At 50.7% G+C, this 18133-nt stretch overlaps 11 protein-coding genes across 11 annotated transcripts; 4 read left to right on the forward strand and 7 right to left on the reverse strand.

Moving 5' to 3' along the window:
* Positions 1–57: 57 nt before the first annotated feature.
* CC77DRAFT_1048955 (putative endo-exoxylanase) lies at positions 58–1651 on the reverse strand (the record flags this gene model as incomplete). The annotated part of the gene is made up of 2 exons (XM_018527563.1): positions 711–1651; positions 58–655 (listed from the first exon to the last, which is right to left on the reverse strand). The coding sequence occupies exons 1-2, from the start codon at positions 1529–1531 to the stop codon at positions 58–60; spliced, it is 1419 nt and encodes a 472-aa protein (XP_018387419.1). The 5' UTR covers positions 1532–1651.
* Positions 1652–2059: 408 nt separating this feature from the next.
* On the forward strand, positions 2060–3226 carry CC77DRAFT_768790 (pre-mRNA-splicing factor syf2). Its single transcript, XM_018533125.1, has one exon. It carries the CDS (start codon positions 2171–2173, stop codon positions 3125–3127), a length of 957 nt encoding a protein of 318 aa, XP_018387420.1. The 5' UTR covers positions 2060–2170; the 3' UTR covers positions 3128–3226.
* CC77DRAFT_1019002 (hypothetical protein) lies at positions 3202–4461 on the reverse strand (the record flags this gene model as incomplete). Its single annotated transcript, XM_018524735.1, has 1 exon — positions 3202–4461. A coding segment is annotated over exon 1 (1000 nt), but the record flags the coding sequence as incomplete, so codon positions are not given.
* Positions 4462–4486: 25 nt separating this feature from the next.
* Positions 4487–5978, forward strand: CC77DRAFT_768792 (hypothetical protein). Its single transcript, XM_018533126.1, has one exon. The coding sequence runs from the start codon at positions 4618–4620 to the stop codon at positions 5677–5679; it is 1062 nt and encodes a 353-aa protein (XP_018387422.1). The 5' UTR covers positions 4487–4617; the 3' UTR covers positions 5680–5978.
* A 163-nt stretch (positions 5979–6141) lies between these two features.
* Positions 6142–7356, reverse strand: CC77DRAFT_932796 (hypothetical protein; the record flags this gene model as incomplete). Its single annotated transcript, XM_018534278.1, has 3 exons — positions 6142–6580; positions 6636–7056; positions 7104–7356. The coding sequence occupies 3 exons, from the start codon at positions 7354–7356 to the stop codon at positions 6142–6144; spliced, it is 1113 nt and encodes a 370-aa protein (XP_018387423.1).
* Positions 7357–8095: 739 nt separating this feature from the next.
* CC77DRAFT_768795 (cytochrome P450) lies at positions 8096–10241 on the forward strand. The gene is made up of 3 exons (XM_018533127.1): positions 8096–8801; positions 8852–9369; positions 9426–10241. The coding sequence occupies exons 1-3, from the start codon at positions 8426–8428 to the stop codon at positions 10107–10109; spliced, it is 1578 nt and encodes a 525-aa protein (XP_018387424.1). The 5' UTR covers positions 8096–8425; the 3' UTR covers positions 10110–10241.
* On the reverse strand, positions 10242–11837 carry CC77DRAFT_774344 (hypothetical protein). The gene has a single exon (XM_018533135.1). The coding sequence runs from the start codon at positions 11358–11360 to the stop codon at positions 10374–10376; it is 987 nt and encodes a 328-aa protein (XP_018387425.1). The 5' UTR covers positions 11361–11837; the 3' UTR covers positions 10242–10373.
* On the reverse strand, positions 11721–12652 carry CC77DRAFT_932040 (hypothetical protein; the record flags this gene model as incomplete). The annotated part of the gene is made up of 2 exons (XM_018534242.1): positions 11721–12312; positions 12363–12652. The coding sequence occupies 2 exons, from the start codon at positions 12650–12652 to the stop codon at positions 11721–11723; spliced, it is 882 nt and encodes a 293-aa protein (XP_018387426.1).
* Positions 12653–13073: 421 nt separating this feature from the next.
* CC77DRAFT_1093477 (hypothetical protein) lies at positions 13074–14363 on the reverse strand (the record flags this gene model as incomplete). The annotated part of the gene is made up of 4 exons (XM_018529680.1): positions 13074–13108; positions 13162–13454; positions 13507–13602; positions 13660–14363. 4 exons carry the CDS (start codon positions 14361–14363, stop codon positions 13074–13076), a joined length of 1128 nt encoding a protein of 375 aa, XP_018387427.1.
* Positions 14364–14648: 285 nt separating this feature from the next.
* CC77DRAFT_768800 (NAD(P)-binding protein) lies at positions 14649–15946 on the forward strand. Its single transcript, XM_018533128.1, has 2 exons — positions 14649–15380; positions 15435–15946. The coding sequence occupies exons 1-2, from the start codon at positions 14934–14936 to the stop codon at positions 15897–15899; spliced, it is 912 nt and encodes a 303-aa protein (XP_018387428.1). The 5' UTR covers positions 14649–14933; the 3' UTR covers positions 15900–15946.
* An 84-nt stretch (positions 15947–16030) lies between these two features.
* Positions 16031–18066, reverse strand: CC77DRAFT_1059918 (long-chain fatty acid transporter-like protein; the record flags this gene model as incomplete). The annotated part of the gene is made up of 4 exons (XM_018528291.1): positions 16031–16535; positions 16586–17511; positions 17562–18004; positions 18060–18066. The coding sequence occupies 4 exons, from the start codon at positions 18064–18066 to the stop codon at positions 16031–16033; spliced, it is 1881 nt and encodes a 626-aa protein (XP_018387429.1).
* Between the last annotated feature and the right edge of the window lie 67 nt (positions 18067–18133).

Here is an 18133-nt window from a genome sequence, read left to right on the forward strand (position 1 = left end):
ATCTTGCCCGGCCTTACTAAAGACAAACATTTCTAATACCGTTACAAGTGATCTCATCTACATGGATGGGCTAAGCACGAAAGTCACCATGCTTCTTCCCGGCACCTGCGCGCTAACACTAGTCCCATCCGCTGTCAGCGTCGCCACTATTTCATCGCAATCATGCCCATTGTCTGTGATCCATGCCTTGGCCGCAAACGCGACAAAGCCGTTCACTTTGACTGTCACCGTACCTGTTACTGTCCCTCCTTGTATAACTTGCACCGCTAAGCTTTTATCCACATTCCTGAAAGCGCTAACTCGACTTCCACTCGGACCGCCACTCGCGCCTATCCTCGCCGCGCCTGGTCGCACATGCCTACTCCAATTCGCAAATGCCCAAAGACGCTTACTAGGTATTACTGACTTCTTATCATCGGAGATGCGAATGAGCTTGCTGTTTGTTGCTCCGCCTTGGACGCCGATCCAGTATAAGTATGCTGAGGCGTTGGCAGTTGTAAGAGCAGTATGAATTTTGTTCGCCCAGTTCAGTCCTTCGCCTGCGCCGTTGTTACTGTAAAATGCTGTTGCCCAAGGGCCTTGAAGATCCGCATTCTCTGTTTGCCAGACATTGTGCGGGGTATTTATTGGGCTGTTAGGTTGAGATGTGTAGGAACTGGATCGTTGTTAATGCATGGAATTAACGCCTGCAGAGAGAAGGAGTGGCTTACTGCGCAGTAATCGTACCTAACATACTACTCACGCCATTCAGAGCACCCATCATACCCTGCTGACTACTCCACCCCTCAGCATCACAGCAAGTAATCTTGACACTCGTAAGATTTGCTTTGTCGAGCGTCGGCCTGAGCACTTTGATGAAGTCTGCGGCCTGTTGTCCGTTGCTTCTCATACTGGCATAACTTGTCGTAAGATCAGGTTCGTTCAGGAATCCCAGATGCGTGATGTTTACACCGATATCCTTATAGTAAACGATGTACTGTGCCAGGTAGTTTGCGTATGCTTGTTTCCAGTCTCCACTCGAACAACTAGCTGCAGATACTCCACAGAGTGATCCTCCATTCGCATCATTGTTGTTCGTTTTCATATAGCCTGGTGCTGACCATGCGTTTGCATATACAGTATCCACACCATACGTCTTCACTGCCTCCGTACTGACCCAAACTTGGCTGTTATCATTACCATCCCATACATATTTCGGCACTGCGTTTGGACCACCGGGGTTCTTGGGTTGAATGGAAACCATGTGGTCGCTACTAGAGTCCGGAGATGAACCAATACCATTACGAAGGATAGAAAAGCCGGCGCCTGAAGTACGGTTAAAGAGCAGATCTAGGGCGTAACGCTGAAGTGAGGGCGAGAGGGCATGTATTTGGTTTGCGCGTTGGAAGGTCTCAGATATACCGAAGCCATCTATGGTCTGGTAGATTTTGGCTGGGTCGACGGTTACGGTTGAAGATTGGCGGGGGTGAAGAGTTGAAAATGTACTCGCGAAGGTCGCGAGCGCAAGGACGATGTAGATGGAAAATGCCATGATGAAAGTCTAATGAGTTGACTTCCTTGCACTGCAGCTTGCGGTCTGCAGGTGCGCTTGATCTGTTGTTAGTTGTTATGAGACGTGGTAGCCAAGCTTTTATATATGCATCCTTTCTGTTTAACCTTTACCCATATGAAAGAAGCAGTCGTAGGGAAGCTACTGAAATCCAGCCCCACAGACTTTACATTTGGTGGTGGGGTGGTCACCTACTTAGTGTTCCCTGCCATTGAGACCAATTCTAGCGAAAACGTCATTGCTAGTGGTGGAATATCTTGTGAGTATCTCCACAAAGCAATATAATTATAATTCAGGTATTGCTAAACGTAGGAAAAGATATGCGGGTCGCGATGTAGACCAGATGGGTGAGCAGAACATGGAAAAGTATGGTAGTAAAGGTCGGAATATGACGGACAACTAATGCATCGAGCCATCCGTATGTTTTATCCTGGTTGCGTTTGTTACCTCGTTAACCTCGCATACCTTTACTTGGATGTTGTGATAATGATGATGTTAAGTAGATAGCTTCTATCCGTGGTTGAGGCTGTCGCATCAATGGCGGTCGCGCTAGTTTCTTGGCAGTCGTCAATCCAGCAATTCGCGGAAGAGCGACTGTCCTCATAGCAACAATCACCCACCATGGCCAACCCAGTAAAAATAGACGAAGCGGCGCATGCGTCTGAAGCCCCTTCAAAGACCGACGACGAGATCATCACCGTGTCTGCACCACTGAAAATCGACGAAGCGGAAGCCTCAACCACCATGAGCGCGACCGAAACACCTACACCGGATGCGACTTCCAACCAGGAAGTCACTGCGCCAGAAGATAACTCCTTAGCCACAACGACAAACCCCGACCCGAAGGTCGCCCTTGCCGCACGAATGGCCCGCTTCAAAGCGCTCCAAGCCGCCAAAGTAAACGGCCGTAAAGCGACAGAGCGCGAGGTCCGCGATGCTGAAGATCGTAGCTCTCGCCTTGCGCAAATTTCCAAACTCGGCGCACTCAACGAGAAAGCCTCCTACAAACTCTTGAAATCCGAAGACCCTGATTTCGAGCGTAAAAGGAATTGGGACTACACGGTTGAAGAGAGCGAAAGTTGGGACAAGAGACTTAAGAAGAAAGCGAAGAACAGGGATGGTGTCGCATTTGCAGACTACAGGAACGAGGCGAACAAGGTGTACAAAAGGCAGATTGGTCAGATGAGCAAAGTAGATATGGAAGCGTACGCAGAGGAGAAAGCAAAGAAACTGCAATCGCAAGTATCTTCCGGCCTTCTCCAACTCGTTGAGACGGACGCAGGCGAGATTTACACAGTCGATAACCAAGGGCGCATCAACACACCAGTCGACGAAGCGTATAGCCACGATCACAAGCCATCCAAAGAAGCTGTCGATAGGCTAGTAGAAGACCTGGAGAAGGGCGAGCGTGCAAGGTTGAAGGCCAGGGCCGCAAGGGGTATACGCGACGAACAGGATGTCGGCGATGTCACGTACATCAACCAGAAGAACAAGCAGTTCAACGACAAGCTCTCGCGCTTCTACAACAAATACACAAGCGAGATACGGGACAGCTTCGAGCGAGGAACAGCGATTTAAGGAGGCGAGAAAACGAAACTATTGTACTATACCCTGGCATTTTGCTCTAAAGGGCCGGCGTTGTCCATGCGAAAAGACATTGGGAATTTGGCGTTACACTTATTGCATTACGGTACGAAGTTCCACCTCATACAGGACACCAGACATAGTTTGAAGTCTGAAATATACTCATATTCTTGGATATCATGCGCCTCACTTTACATCATACTACTCAATACCCTGTTCACATCCTGGCCTGGCTCGGGCTTCTTCATCGCCTTGCTCGTAGTCGTGTGTTGCGAGAACTCTAGCCTTCCCTTCCTCCTCTTTGGCTTCCCATCTGCTTCCTGCACTGCTTCTGCTGCCTCCACTGCCGCATTATTACCGTCAACATCATCCCCTCTCTTCCGCCTTGTAGCCTCAATTCCACTAGCAACCTTGCCTCTCTCCACATTCTCCAAGAATGCCTTGTTCTCTTTCTTGCCCTGTGCAATCTCGAACCTGAGTCTTGCCGCACGCTCTGCGTTCTCATTCTGGATCTGCTCGACCAGATTGTGCCACTTAACTCCACTCAAGTATCGGATATTCCACACTTCATCATGCCACCTGCCCCTCTTCTTACCCCCCATTGTCTGTGCATTCAAGTTCTCGGCGACGAATTTGGCATCGCGCTTGTGTATAAATTCTACCCAGCCATCAAGGAAAAGTTTGCGACGCGTGCCTCCGTTGCGCAGGCGCTGAGTACGGGAGGTACTGGTTTCTGGAGTCAGGAAAATGCGGCCCACAGCGCCATATGGTGTCAAGAGCGAGCGCATTACGGCTGGTTTCATGAAGGGTGGGACGCGCGAGAGGTATATCACGCCGGACTTGTCTTTCTTGAGTGACGATGGTGGTAAGGCTTTTCCAAGCTTTGTGGATTGTAGCTTCAGTTCTGAGGGAAGAGATGCAGCAAGTTTCTCGAGATGTGCTAGTTCGGCGTTCTTGGATGGAAAGCGCTTCGCCGCGTGTTGCTCGTCCTCGTCGTCCTCGTCTTCGCCGGAACCTTGGTCCTCTTCTCCATCCACTTCTTCGTCTCGTTCTTCGTCCTCAGAGTCGTGGTCTACTTTTTGTCGCTTTGATGCCGGGAGCATGCGCGCTCTGCTCTCTTCTTCGGAATCGTAGCCCCTCTCCTCATCCTCGCTTTCCTCGACGTCAAGGTATTCGTTTCGTTTGCGTGTCGCCATTGCTGTGTCGTACGAATTGCTGTGCAAACGAAGCGTATTGGATGGTATGAAATGCGCACAACGTTATTGGAGCAGAGCAAAGTCTGGCGCAATGTGTATGCTCGGGCGATATGCAGGCGCACTTGTTCACTCGAAACTTTTGCGGAGAAGTCGCGGAGGTTACAGTAACTTTTGGGTGGGGCCCGACTTAGCGTCTTGGCGGCCTGTGGCGCATCATCCAGCCCAGCCTTCCTTCCTTTACCTTCTCACACCTACATCACATCCACATCGCATTCACCATCCGCAAACATGGGAGGCGACCTCAACCTGAAGAAATCCTGGCATCCGCACTTGCGCAAGAATCAAGAGAGGGTATGGAAAGAGGAGAAGTCTGCGCTCGAGGAGCGCAAATTGATCGAGAAACTTCGCAAGGAACGCGAAGAAGAAGCACAAATCGAGGAGCTTCAACGATTGCAAGCTGAGAATGGCGGCAAAGTCGTGCAGCGACGGGTAGACTGGATGTACGCGGGCCCAAGTGGTGATGCAGGCGTTACGGAGGAGCGCGAGGGCTACCTACTGGGCAAGCGCAGGATTGACAATCTGTTGAAAGACAACGACACACAGAGCCTACAGAAAGGTGCTGCCGTCGGCATCGATGCCGCCGCTGCCGATCCCAACGCGAATAACGCTCGCGACACGCAAAAGAAAGTCCTGCAAGATCCGCTCCTCATGATACAAAAGCAGAAGATGGAGATGCAGTTGAAGGCTATGAAGGACGCGCAGAAAGAGGCCAAATATGCTGAGAAGCGCGAGAAAGAGAAAGAGCGAGAGCGAAAGCACAAACATCGGGATAGGGAGCGGAGCAGAGAGCGAGAGCACAAACACAGCCGGCGTCATCGATCACGCTCGCCGCGCAGGAGGGAGGATCGCGACGATCGTCGCGATCGTGACAGCCACCGTAGACGGTCAAGATCTCGCTCACGATCACCCTATCGCAAGCACGGCAGCCGGCGAGATCGTTCTCAATCACCGCGTAGGAGAGAGGATCGTGGCGACCTTCGCGACCGCCATACATACCGACGACGGGATCGCACGCCGCCTAGAAAACAACCTGATGATGCTGAAGCCCATCAGAGCGCGGCCGATCGTCTCGCCGCTATGCAAGCAGAGGCGACATCGCTCGAGGAGCAGCGGGCCGAGCGTGTTCGACAACAGGAAATCAAGGATAGAGAGGAGGAGGAAAAGCAGAAGATACAAAAGGACGGTGGACGTCGCTTCATCTCGAGCATGCGCGGGCAAGCTTCCAACATGGATCTAGGCGATGCGATCGCTCGTGGACGCCAGAATCTAAGGGCAGAGGTTGACGCTTGAGGTTCGAAGGTCTGATCTATCGCGCTTGTAGTTAACGAACAGTAAATTGATACCCTGGCCTGGCCTGACCTGACGAAGCTGGCTTTACTCTCGTTGCGTAAGTGCTGGGAAATCCTTAATGACGTGACCGCTAACCATTATGTTTTCGATCGTCTGGCACCCTTATAAGCAAATCTATATCAGAGCTCGACTAGGCTTCTCGAAAACATGTTGATTCCTTTTACAAAGATACATACACAAGGCTCATATTCTTATATGCCTCCGGAGTAGGGTCACTAGCCTTTCTAACAAGTTATAGTCCTTCAATGGGAGACACTGTACTGAGGCTTGCGCCAAGCTCATGCTCGCATTATCTCTAGTAGCTGTCTTCAGAGAAGCCCGCGCAAAGTACTCTTTCGGTTTTCTTGCGTGTCCCCACGATAGTTTCCAACCGCCTTCCTCGAACGATTGTATGGCAGGCGATTATCGACCACCATTCCAGCCTGCGGTCGGCGCAAAGAGATCCTCCATGCTGTCGCCATCGCTTTTACCTGTCTTCGAACCCGAAACACTGTATGATCTTGTTACGGCGATCCGGCGATCCAATCTGTTATCGATATGCTTGGTCGCATCTGCATCTGCGCTTTGGAGTTCATAGCTCTTCTCTCCGCTTCGCTTCACAAACATCTTCAGTTTGCGAATTCTGGATCCGTCTCCGCTCCCGCTTCCGCTCGAGAGGGAAAGTATCCAGGGCATATACTTCTGTATGAAAGGCTTCAAGAGCGCGATACAAGCGCAAATGACTCCGCCGTTGAGCTCGACTGTAGAGAAAATGCACGCTTTGGCCACGTTGTAAGTCGAGTCAGGATCACTGATCATACTGTAGACATATATAATGCGGACAGTGGATATGACGACCACTCTGTAGAGGCTGTCAGCACGCAACGCGAAACGGCACACCAACTGGGGATGCTTACCCAGATCCCAGAGCGAACACCAAACCCAGTAATACCTTTTGTTTGATGGGCAACTGCAACGCGCGCAACATAGGTATCGGCAGACAGAGGATCAAGAAGTCTGTGATAATGTTTATACATGCCATGAACAGGTTGAGATCCGTAAGACACTTTTGGTCGGTGTGCGTTCGCGGATTACATGGTCCGGCGGCGACGATGGTGATAGCCAATGAGTATCCGGTGACTAGGACTGCCAATGCGTAGATGGATGCTTGGACTTTCCGGTCCGGATTGAGACGGTAGTAGAGTGCTAACAATGAGAGTTTGGCCAGAGCTGGTGTCCAAACATACACCACCATGATGCCGACAAGCATCTTCGTGTAGCCCATCAGTTGCTCCATAGTCACATTCCAGAGGTGCTGACCGAACCCATACTGGAAAGCTATACTTGAAGTCAGTCGTGTACAGAGTGACTAGCGGCATACGCACATTGGAAACATACGACCATCCATCCTATGCAGCCGCACCAACTGAGGACTACCAGCGCATCGTCCAGCCCTGTCATACGGCGGATGAAGATGCGAGTATACAGTCGTAGTCCAAGCACGATGGTGGAAAGTATCGTCATCACGACATACACCACGATGATCCTACTTTGAAGACCGGTTCGGTCACCACTGAAGTCTGTCTCAACACCAGGGGGTGCAGGCAAGACGCCCGACTCGGTCGTACTCGAAGTCATCATAGATGGGGAATGCCGTGGGCTTGCAGGAAGAGACAGGACTTTGAAAGGAGGGCGGGATCGCTAGGACCTCGTGCTTACTCCCGGACTCGCAGCGAACTTATCTTTGGAGCAGTTTGAGTTACCATGCTAGCTCGACACGAGGGTACACAGATGATCTTTCCCGTACAACCTTGCTCCTTCAACAGTGGAACCATAATACGCAGGCGCATGCTCTGGCCGGACAAGGTTCTTGGACATGCGCTCTCCTATCTAAATGCCAGACAAGATCCTCATAAAACCAAAGAAAGAGGAACTACGTCCTTTTTGCCATGCTTATACCCGTTGTCTCAATCCGCTCTAACCGTTTGGAGGCCTTGCCACCGCTTCGCCTGGCGGACTCTTACATTCCTGTCCCAGAAAGGGTAAGCGTCGCATGCAGCAGCAACGCTGATTCACGTACCGAAGTTACACAATATGGCACTCCCGCATCCAATAAGGTGGTGCTCGGAGAATTGAGGCTACACTACATTTCTCCCAAAGAACTAGACAGCTTTGGGCTACTAGAAAACTCCACGATATCGACAGGTTGGAACACTAACCAGAGATGAGTTTGTACCGAGGCGCTAGTCGGCTATGTACGATAGTGTGTGACGGAACCCAGCAATAAAATGCTGACCCCTGCATGCTAATCAGCATGCGGCAAGATTCCTGTTGCGGAGCACCAACTGGAATGGCAATCTGCAGTTTGCAGGACAAACGGGAACCGTGCATGTCCCACTTCATGAACTGGGTCCGTCGATCGGGTTCTCGCACCAGTTCTCCACGTGTGACTGTCGGCTTCCGGGCAAACACGACGCACCTGCAAATCTTCCACGTTTTGTACTCCCGATAAATACCACCCATTGCAATTGCAACGGTAGAATACTAGCACCCGCCATACTTGATTCAAGGATACGTTTGGAGCGGAGAAAACATCTAAATCGGCTAACAGCGGAGAACTATCTGTCGGCCGCCACTGTCTAGACAGCTGATCACTACTGAGTCCCAGGACACTCGGACGGGATCATAGTTTCATACACAGCAGACCATGGAGTCGGTTCCCACCACTGTCTTTGTGTTCGCACCATTGTCGGCGGTCATCCTGCACGAATTTGTCCTGCGACGAGTGGAAGTCGACCATTTGACCCTTCAGATTCTTGGACTAGCGATTACCGTATACTGGGTTCTATTCTATTACATTGGATTCGTCGCCGCGACACTGGTGACGAGTTTCTTCTGGGTTCCACTGTGGCTGTACATCGGAGCGTACCGTGCCTTTTTTCATGCACTCAACGTCTATCCGGGACCTTGGGCCGCGAAGCTATCGCGATGGTGGACTGTCAAACAGACGTATGACAGTGGCCTGCATTATCATCGGGTTCTGCAGCGGTTGCAGAGTCGGTATGGCGACTATGTTAGGACAGGTCTGTCCAACCTATGTACTTCCTTCCAGATCCAGTACTAACACCGTCAGGGCCACGTGAGCTCACTATTTTTGATGCAGCTGCGATTCAACCAATTCTGGGAGCACAATCAAGTACATCGAAGGGTCCTTTCTTTGACGTCATGGAGAAGTCTTTACATCTCAACCGCGACAAGGCATTCCACCGCCAGCGTCGCAAGGTCTGGGACAACGCGATGAAAATATCGCTTTCGGACTATGCGCCGCAGGTCGAGAACTTCACAGATCAGCTGCTTACACGATTGAGAAGCGAGGAAGGAAGATCCATTCCACTGTTTGAGTACGCGACATACTACAGCTACGACGTCATGGCAGCACTGGCTTTTGGCAAACCAATGGGCTTCATCAAAGGCGAGCAAAGTGATGTCGCTGCTAGTGTTCTTGCTACTTTCACGAATAGCGTCCAGGCGCTGGGATACATGTATCATATGCCATGGCTGATGAACGCGATTGGTGTACTTACCTCGTTCGCAGGACCCATGAAGGAGTGGCGAGACTGGAGCGTCAGTCAGATGAAAGCACGCATGCAGGTGACGTCTCTCCCTTTGGGATTCCAATAGGAACCAATACTGACAGCTTCATCTAGGTCCGAGATGCCAAACCCGACCTAATCTCACACCTCATAAACTCCACCCCCAAAACACCAGAAGGTCGCGAACTCCTCTACGGCGAATCACGTCTCATCATTTCCGCCGGCAGCGAAACGACTTCCTCAGCCTTGACCTTCCTCTTCATGCACCTCGCTACACATCCCCATTATATAGCCGCTGTCCGCGCTGAGTTTCTTGCGAACATCGACAATTACGACTGCCAGCGCCCCATGCCAATGCTAGAAGCTGTAATTCAGGAGTCAATGCGCATGTGGCCTTCAGTCTTTTTCGGTTCACAACGCGTTACACCCCCACAAGGCATGGAGGTAAATGGGCGCTTCATCCCAGGGAACATGATTGTGCATATACCTCTATTTCCCCTATTTCACGATGCAAGGAACTTCGTTGCACCTGATCAGTTCATTCCTGAGCGATGGACGACGAAGCCTGAATTGGTACTCAATAGACAAGCGTTCATACCGTTTTCGACTGGCTCGTATAGCTGTGCAGGGAAGGCGCTGTCTTTGATGGAACTGAGGAGTGTGATCGGAAGGGTGGTCGCGGAGTTTGACATTGTACTGGATGAAGGAACGGATGCAAACGCTTACTGGGAGGGTATTCTGGACCATTTCACTGCAGGAGCACCACCGATGACGGTCAGGTTTCTCAGGGCGCGATAAAGGCTTGTTGGGAGAAGAGTAGACATTGACTGTTTTATCTACTCCATACTTTCAAAATCAGTTTATGAATCCAAGTTCGAACGGGTTGCTCCGGGAAGCCATGTCTAGCATTAAAAGACTCTACTCAGGATGATGTTGCTGGATTCGATGCCTGATCGAATCCAAAAACCTAACAAAGTAATACAATATAATATACAAACAGCAGAAGAACCATACCTAGTCCCTTTTACCCAGCAATCAAATAACTGCATATCCCACACAGGCTCAAAAATCTAGAAGACTTTTGCCAGGAACTACAACCGCAGTGTTCGGAACCGGTAGATCTTTTACCGGTTCAGCCTTTGGTACAATAAATCCGTACTCAGCTTCCCAATCATCTTCGTAATCGCTCTCATCCTCAGAATCCCAATCACTGTCTTCGCTATCGTCTTCGTAGTCGCGCTCACTCCACCCATCGCTGTCGTCATCTGTTCCCTCCTCGTCTTCGTCCGCCCAGTCCGCGTCGTCCTGGTCATCGCCATCGTTCTCGAAGTCGCGAGTTGTGGCGATGACGCCAGTAACGTTCGGAATTTCGAGAAATTTGGTCATGTTCAAGCCTTCTAGGTTCCCATTGAGTTGCTCTGTCCCCGTAGTGTATTTGCGGTATGTGCTTTCCTCTTCTCCTTCCTCTTTGCGCTTGAGATCGAGTTGCACAACGCACTCCTCGTCCCAGGCGTTTGTGTTATCAAAGCGCACCACTCGTATCGTATCCCATAGCGGCAGTGGCTTGTGCGTAAGACAGTGTACGATATGAGCAGCATATGCCGATATGCCATAATGTACATACATCGCCTCTAAGCCAGTCAACGCCCTGAACATGTCTGCGATGTATTCATATTGGTATTTCGAAGGCGATTTCTCAATCTCTTCTTCAGCTGAGTTTTCGTTTGACATTCCAATATCTTCTTCGACCGAGCTCTCTTTAAGTCTTAGGTATTTGACGTTCGACGCGTAGATAGGGTTCGTCGTTACGGTGCGTAGGAACAGATCCCAGCGCGCGCATGTATCTGTGAGACTGATGTTGGTCGCGATGTATCTCGAGGAAATGCGATTGAGTGAGTGTGCGGTCAAGGAGAGGCTGATGATAGGACGGTAGAGGGTCGGGCATTGGCCGTGTTCATCGTCGTTGATAGTGGGTCGGTCAGGCGCGAGGTAGACACATATTAGATGTAGAATGGGGTCCGGGAGAGACGACAAGGTGAGAATAGACATGCTTGCGACAGGAGATGAGAGTTTCAACGTGGTCGCGACGAATCCGCAGGGCGAAGAAGTAAAGAACGAGAAATTTTCGAAGTGGCGGGAGACGTTTGTGGAGATATATGGTAGGGAAGACGCGTCTCGATGATGTAGACGCGCCGAACGACGCTAAGTCAGACATGGTATGACGCGTGCACCCGAACGCGAAATGTCGCGATAGCCTTCAGGGACTGCAGAACACGCTGAAAGCGGCTACACTGCGTGCCGATATATTGTATGTGGGTTATCTGGCAATCCAGCCCCATTGTCCTATCCGTAACCTGATGACCCCGACGCCGCGCTATGCATATAAAAAGACCAGCGCTATAACATCACTCATAACTTAACTTTCTTCGCCGGCTTTTGCTCCGATGTCGCATCGTCCTTCTTCCGCTTGAATATGCTCTGGCTCTTCATTTGACCCAGTCCAGCCTTGTTCGCAGGCGCAGCCTTGGCTTTCAAGCCGAAGCTTAGCTTAACAGGCGCTGCATCCGCCTTGGGCTGTTCGGCATCTTCCTTCCCATCCCCTGGCTTCTGTTCATCGAGCGGGGAGTCGGCCTTCTTCTCCTCTGTCGGCGACGCTCCTTCTGCTGGTGGGGTGACCTGTTGTTGGACAGCCGCTTGAGCCGCTGCTCGTTTGGCCTCGATAGCTTTCTTGGCTTCGGCTTCTTCCTGTGCACGCTTTGCCATCTTCTTCAACATCTTGTCTTCGCCAGCACCGCTTCGAGCCTCAGCAGCCTCTTGCTCCGCGATCTCATTCCGCCTGTTTACAGCTGCAACAGAAGTATCTCTCCAAGCAATCATCAATCCGTCTTTCTCGTCTTCCTTGACATGGCAGATACCCTCCCGTCCAAGGTGTTTGGCAAACTCGGTCAGTGAACTCCATTTCGTAGCGTTCATGTGGACGTGTTCCTTGTCTCGGATGTACCTAAAGCCAGTCAGCGTGTGTTCTCTGTCGCATGAACCAAGAATTCTTACTCGTTGTAGAATTTGTTTACTCCAATCCACTTCTCGTTATGCGCAGTTCGTAAGAGATTCACAAAGTCCCTTTCGAAGTCGTTGCTGAAGCCCTGGATGTACTTCTTGGGATCCTCGCCAACGATTTGGAGGTTCCGGACATGGCTCTCGCTCTGAACGTGACATTTGAACCCGTTTGCGTCGCGGCATTGCTTCTGGCAAGGCTCACACCACCAGCGCAACCGCTGCAAGCCCTTGGACTTCATCTTGTTGGCGACCCATTTTGTGCTGCCTGCTTCGGCCTTTCCCATTGTTGTGGTTGTGGTAGCGTTGATGGATCTTCGATACTGAAGCGGATTCGGCTATAAATTCCGGTCGTGTATATGGTTACGGGCTTCGTGTGGAGGTTGTATAGCGAACGGCGCAAAAGGTTGTGTCTTTGACAAGTGAAGACTACGGCTGGACCTGCGAAACTCATCAGTCTGGCTGACTAAAGAGATCGCCACCCGCGAGCGCGCCAACGCTAAAGCGCGGCTCGTTGTGCACGTGCCATTCCATCTACTCGGACCCTTCACGCGTCATTCTTTTTAGCCATCACAAACGACTAGAGCTTGGTACACAGGAGATAGCGGGAACACGATGGAGTTATTGTATGGGCCATTTATATTTGGAATCTAACACTAGTATACACCAGACGAGCTGCTCCTTATTGCCCAGTTCTCGCGCACGTATCTACGAAACTGACTGCTCGACATGCGTAGTACGCACTACAGTCCAACTATTAGCAATGGTTTGTTTCTACACTACGCGCGAAACTTACTGATGACACGATCGTCGCCGCCAAAGCCCTTTGGTCGGTACTTAGACTTTGTTTCGCAATATTGGTGTAGCTCTAGGTGCTCTTCCGAGACACTCGACCCGAGGTTCGACACACTAGCATTGGTATCCAGATACTTCTCCAGATGATAAAACTTCGAACGTTGCTTCAAAGGCACAGGCGTCCGCTTGCTATTCTCATAACTTTCGGGTGTGGACGATGGACGAAGGTGATTCTTCACGCGGGGAACGTACGGACAGCACCCCACGATGATGACGATGGCAAGTTCAGCCATACTGAGTTGTGTTAAGCCCGCGTCTCTTCAAAGGAGTATGACAATCGACTTACCAGATCAAACCCGCTTGGGTCAGTAGCCAGGAGAAGTCAGACTGCTGCAGCAGGATGACTCGATAGTACAGTCCTACACAACCAATCGCGACAGCACTAATATACATCAGCAAAGTCTTCACATGTCGTTTGAATGGCATCTGCAAAACTCACATTGCGCCCACGCCGAAAATCGCCAAGACCGCGATCTTCCGTTGCAGCTTCATACTCAGCTTCCATATCGCCCAAACTGGTACCACGAATGCTTCCACGTCACTGATGACATTCAGAGTTCCCATAGCCATGTTTAGTTTGTTCGAATCGATACATTTCCCTTCGATACTTGGTTTCCATATTTTCTCCCTTGGCCAGCATGTAAAGACGTACAGGAAAAACATGGCAGTATAGAACAGCGCATTAGCAATCAACGAGCCAACAATCACCCAGAAAACGACACCCCGAAACCTCGTGGTAAAGATCTTCTTAAGCTGCAAGAAGACGACAGTCTTCGCGAGTCCGCTCGTGGCCGTGTAGCAAACGAACACGATATTGCAGATATAGGATATCTCCGTGAAGGTCACCATAGAGATGTCCCACATGTGTCGAGCCATACCGACGGTTTCAGCATGCACGATGGCTGCGGTGTAGGCGATACAGCCAACGTATGAGATGTAGGAGAGGTAGTCCTCAATGCAGCATGCTTTCATTACGTATGCATTGACATAGGCGCGAGCCAGTATGAAAGGTAGAGTGAAGAGATGGATAATCGTGGTGCCGACAATCACGGCCGGCATGAGCGTCGGAGGGTTCACGAAGTTGGTCGTTAGGCCGGGCGGCGGAGGAAGGATCGGAGTCTGTGTGGGATCTGTTGAAGCCATTGTGCTCCTCGGACGACTGGTCTTCCAGTGGCGGGCCAGGACCGAAAGGTATCGTGGGTTGTGCTTGGAGAGTGATTGGCAAAATATCACAGAAAGAGAAGGCTTGCATTATTGCGCGCCTGTCTATGATCCCACATATCACAATTTCGCTACGTTTGATCCTGCGGCTCAGTTGCATCGCCCCGTGTAGATTGAGGCTGCGGAAGACGAAGGGGACGAGGCGATCCCTTCCGTGCAGAAACGCCCCTCCCTCATCCTTCGCGGCTTATTCTTGACTACCTCCAACGATTTCACCATAAGTGCTGGATATAGGAGGCTTGTTCATGGTTCGGCATCCTATTCCCGTATCCGCAGGATATGCGACGTGCGTTCCCTACTAGCGAAGTTGGTCTGCGCCGCAATCGTGCATCGGCATCGGCATCCCTTTCCGGAAGGTAGTTGCAACGTGCCGCGTATTGTGGGTACGGCAGATGATATTATGGATACCGAAAATAATTGTACAATGAATGCCATACTCCTCAAGCAACCATTCGTAATTGGAACATATTCCCTTTATCGATTCCCAGGACAATGGCTGACCAACCAGACTACGATGCGATAACTTGGCCTGTCCAACTCACAAGCAAAGTCCATCGTAAAAACAACCCGTTGCTGAATCCTAGCAACCCTGCTCTCTCAGCTGCAGGCAAGACAGTCCTCATCACTGGGGCCACAGGTGGCATTGGTCGGGCGATTGCTGAAGCATGGAGAACTGCCGGTGCTAAGGCCATCGTCATAACCGGAAGGAACCAAAAGAGACTACAAGAGGTTGTTGAGAAATTGGAAGCCACAGTCCAAGATGGTACGACCGTACATTCCTTCGGGTCCATCGATATCACGAAGGAAGAAGATGTTGCAACGTTGTGGAAGAAAGCAGGGGAGGCAGTGGGCCGAATCGATGTCCTCGTCAATAACGCCGGATCCTTGACGCAAGCTATGATCGGCAAGGGTGATCCGGGAAAATGGTGGCAGGATTTTGTAGGATTCCTCTCTTTTCCATATGCCCCTTTATGGTTACTGACACCTACCCAGGAAGTCAATGTCAAAGCCGTACATCTGAATGTGCACCACTTCCTCGCCCAAGCACCGGACGGCAAGGGCACAGTAATTTCTGTCTCGACAGGAACGTTAGGCGACATGTATCCCGACTTCTCCTCCTACATCCCCAGTAAACTCGCGCAAACCAAGTTCATGGAGTTCCTTCATCATGAACAGCCTGGCATCCGCACATTTAGCCTTTTTCCCGGCCTCGTTGCAACAGATATGCCGCCAAAGCAGTATCTAGAGTATGCCCTTGACGATCCCATGCTAACAGGAGGCTTGACACTTTTCCTCTCTACTGAGAGAGCAGAGTGGTTGCGAGGCAGCATGGTGAGTGTGAACTGGGACTACGAGGAGATGGAGATGCACAAGGAAGAGATTTTGGAAAAGAGGTTGACGAAGTTGGCTTTTTGTGATGCGAAGTTTGGGAAAGGAGGTCATCCTTGGGCGACGTGACGAGAATACAGGCATGTCTGCTCTCACATCACTATCCGTCGATACTATGATTGCGTACCTAAGTAGCATCAGATTTGGTACCGCGCAATTTCACTTGGAATGAATTCCGAGATATCTAATATGTTCTCATGCTATGTCAGACGCACCCTCTTCTCCAATATGGCTTCCCAGTCCTTTTTCGCAAATGGCAGATACCGATCACTTCCAGGAGGCAGCCAGTACAGTTTATCCTCACCCGTAATCTTGTCCGGATCTACACCTTCCTTCTTCAACCTGCCCTTTTGAATCTTCAAGGTACCTGTATATTCCAATGCAGGTGTTACTCTTAAGAAGAGTGGTACAGCATAGCTCGGTAAGACTGCTTTAGCATGCCTCGCCAATGCTGAGAAGTCAAATATCGCTTCAGTAACGCCGTCCGCCATGACAACGGAAGCAGCTCCCGCGCGGCCGTCATAACCAGGTACAAGCACGCCGTACGCGTTAGTTTCAGCAATCTGTGGGAATTTGCCAATCATGTCGGCTACTTCGTTCGTGGACACGTTCTCAGACTTCCAACGGAAAGTATCACCAAGGCGGTCGACGAAGAAGACGCGGCCGTCGGCATCCTGTCGCATCATATCGCCAGACTTGAACCACCTGTTATTGTTAGCCTGTCGCACATCAGTCTCCTAACAACCGAGACTTACATATCACCTTTCTCGAACACATCAGTGATCCTCCGACCCTGCGTTGCACCCTCGTTGTTGTAATAACCCGGTGCACTGGCCACCGTCTCAGGTGTCAGCCTATGCAAGACCTGACCTGGTTCGTTAACTCCACATCGAATCGCAAAGCCTCTTGCATCTCTCATAATATCCTCGGTGTCAACGTCCATCTTCACTCTCACTTCCTGGTCCCTAAACTTCCAATTCCAGATCAGACCTCGGAGACCAATGCTATTAGCTGTAAAAGGACCTGCATTACGGTTGAAGGTCGACCCCAATCCATCTGTAGCCGCATATAGTTCGTTGATGATGGGTATGTTGAAACGCTCACGGAAGGGCTCCCATACATCTGGGCGCATACCGTTGCCCCAGGCCATTTGCACCTTATGTTTTCGCTCGTACGGATTCGTTGGGCCATTGAGCAAGTATCGGCAGAGCTCGCCGACGTACTGTATGATGGTTGCATCTGAAGCTGCTACTTCGGGCCAGAAGGTCTTGTGCGAAAATTTCCTGCTTAGTACGATTGTGCTGCCAGCATGGACGATCGGTGTCACGCAGAGTCCGTGTGCAGCGCCGTGGTAAAGTGGCATGCATGTGTACATTCTGGCTTCTGGTTTGAGATCCAAGTATTTTGCGACACCATAACCTGTCAAGAGCTCGCGACCGGTGCTCAAAATCACAGCCTTAGGCAATCCAGTAGTTCCAGAAGTATACATGAGCGAGCGGATAGACTCCATGGTAAGTTGTTCGCGACGTGAGTCTGGTATAGGTGTCGAGTTCGATAAAGATGCAAAGGAGGATGTATCGAAATATTCAATCTTTATGCCTGTTTCCTCGAGGTCGGCACGGCATGGTTCGACTTTGCTCTTGACATCGGCGTCGGTGATGAGAAACCTGGAATTGCATATCTGTTGCAATGATCAGCCCAATACTATGGGCAGGATATCAGCAAACTCACTTTCACGCAATGCACCAAACCCGTTCCAGTCAAATTCCAATTGACGAAGCTTGGAACGGCTCCAATCGCGTCCAGAGCAAACCAAAGCATCAGGTACCCTGGGCTATTGCCCCCATCCATAGCAACCACCTCATCTACTTGTATGCCAAGGTCATCTATCAACCAATTCCCCACTCTTGTAAAAGCCTCGAAGAACTGTTTGTACGACCATGCCTTGCCTTCAAAGATGAGGAAGGGATGGTTGGGCTGTTTGCGAACCTGGTCTTCGAAGACATGGTAGGTAAGAACGCGTTTTCGGATGGCGCGATCGGTAATGAAATCTACAACATCTTGTGATTGTGAGAGCCCGCCGCGAGCATTCTTGAGGTCATGAGCAATGTGATGTTTTGCGTTCAGGTAGGCTGCGACTGCTGCTGTGCCAGCCGCTCCAGCAATTATGGGTACTTCGATGTCTCAGCATTTCCAAGGCACCGCGACAGGGCAGGGGAAAAGACTTACATGCCATCGTGCTTTTCGCCTCCTAGGGATTCTTCTATTTCAGACGATTAATTGAGAGACACAATGTCTGACCC

Source organism: Alternaria alternata, assembly GCF_001642055.1.
Source record: "Alternaria alternata strain SRC1lrK2f unplaced genomic scaffold CC77scaffold_7, whole genome shotgun sequence".
Taxonomy (NCBI): domain Eukaryota; kingdom Fungi; phylum Ascomycota; class Dothideomycetes; order Pleosporales; family Pleosporaceae; genus Alternaria; species Alternaria alternata.

What these genes read in the sequence shown, in the direction of transcription:
- CC77DRAFT_768795 (XM_018533127.1), top strand. Translation starts at nt 8,426, where the DNA reads ATGGAGTCGGTTCCCACCACTGTCTTTGTGTTCGCACCATTGTCGGCG. An exon ending in TGGCGACTATGTTAGGACAG is followed by an intron (nt 8,802 to 8,851) that starts GTCTGTCCAACC and finishes TAACACCGTCAG; the next exon opens with GGCCACGTGAGCTCACTATT. An exon ending in AGATGAAAGCACGCATGCAG is followed by an intron (nt 9,370 to 9,425) that starts GTGACGTCTCTC and finishes AGCTTCATCTAG; the next exon opens with GTCCGAGATGCCAAACCCGA.
- CC77DRAFT_774344 (XM_018533135.1), bottom strand. Translation starts at nt 11,360, where the DNA reads ATGTCTATTCTCACCTTGTCGTCTCTCCCGGACCCCATTCTACATCTA.
- CC77DRAFT_768790 (XM_018533125.1), top strand. Translation starts at nt 2,171, where the DNA reads ATGGCCAACCCAGTAAAAATAGACGAAGCGGCGCATGCGTCTGAAGCC.
- CC77DRAFT_768800 (XM_018533128.1), top strand. Translation starts at nt 14,934, where the DNA reads ATGGCTGACCAACCAGACTACGATGCGATAACTTGGCCTGTCCAACTC. An exon ending in GAAAATGGTGGCAGGATTTT is followed by an intron (nt 15,381 to 15,434) that starts GTAGGATTCCTC and finishes ACACCTACCCAG; the next exon opens with GAAGTCAATGTCAAAGCCGT.
- CC77DRAFT_768792 (XM_018533126.1), top strand. Translation starts at nt 4,618, where the DNA reads ATGGGAGGCGACCTCAACCTGAAGAAATCCTGGCATCCGCACTTGCGC.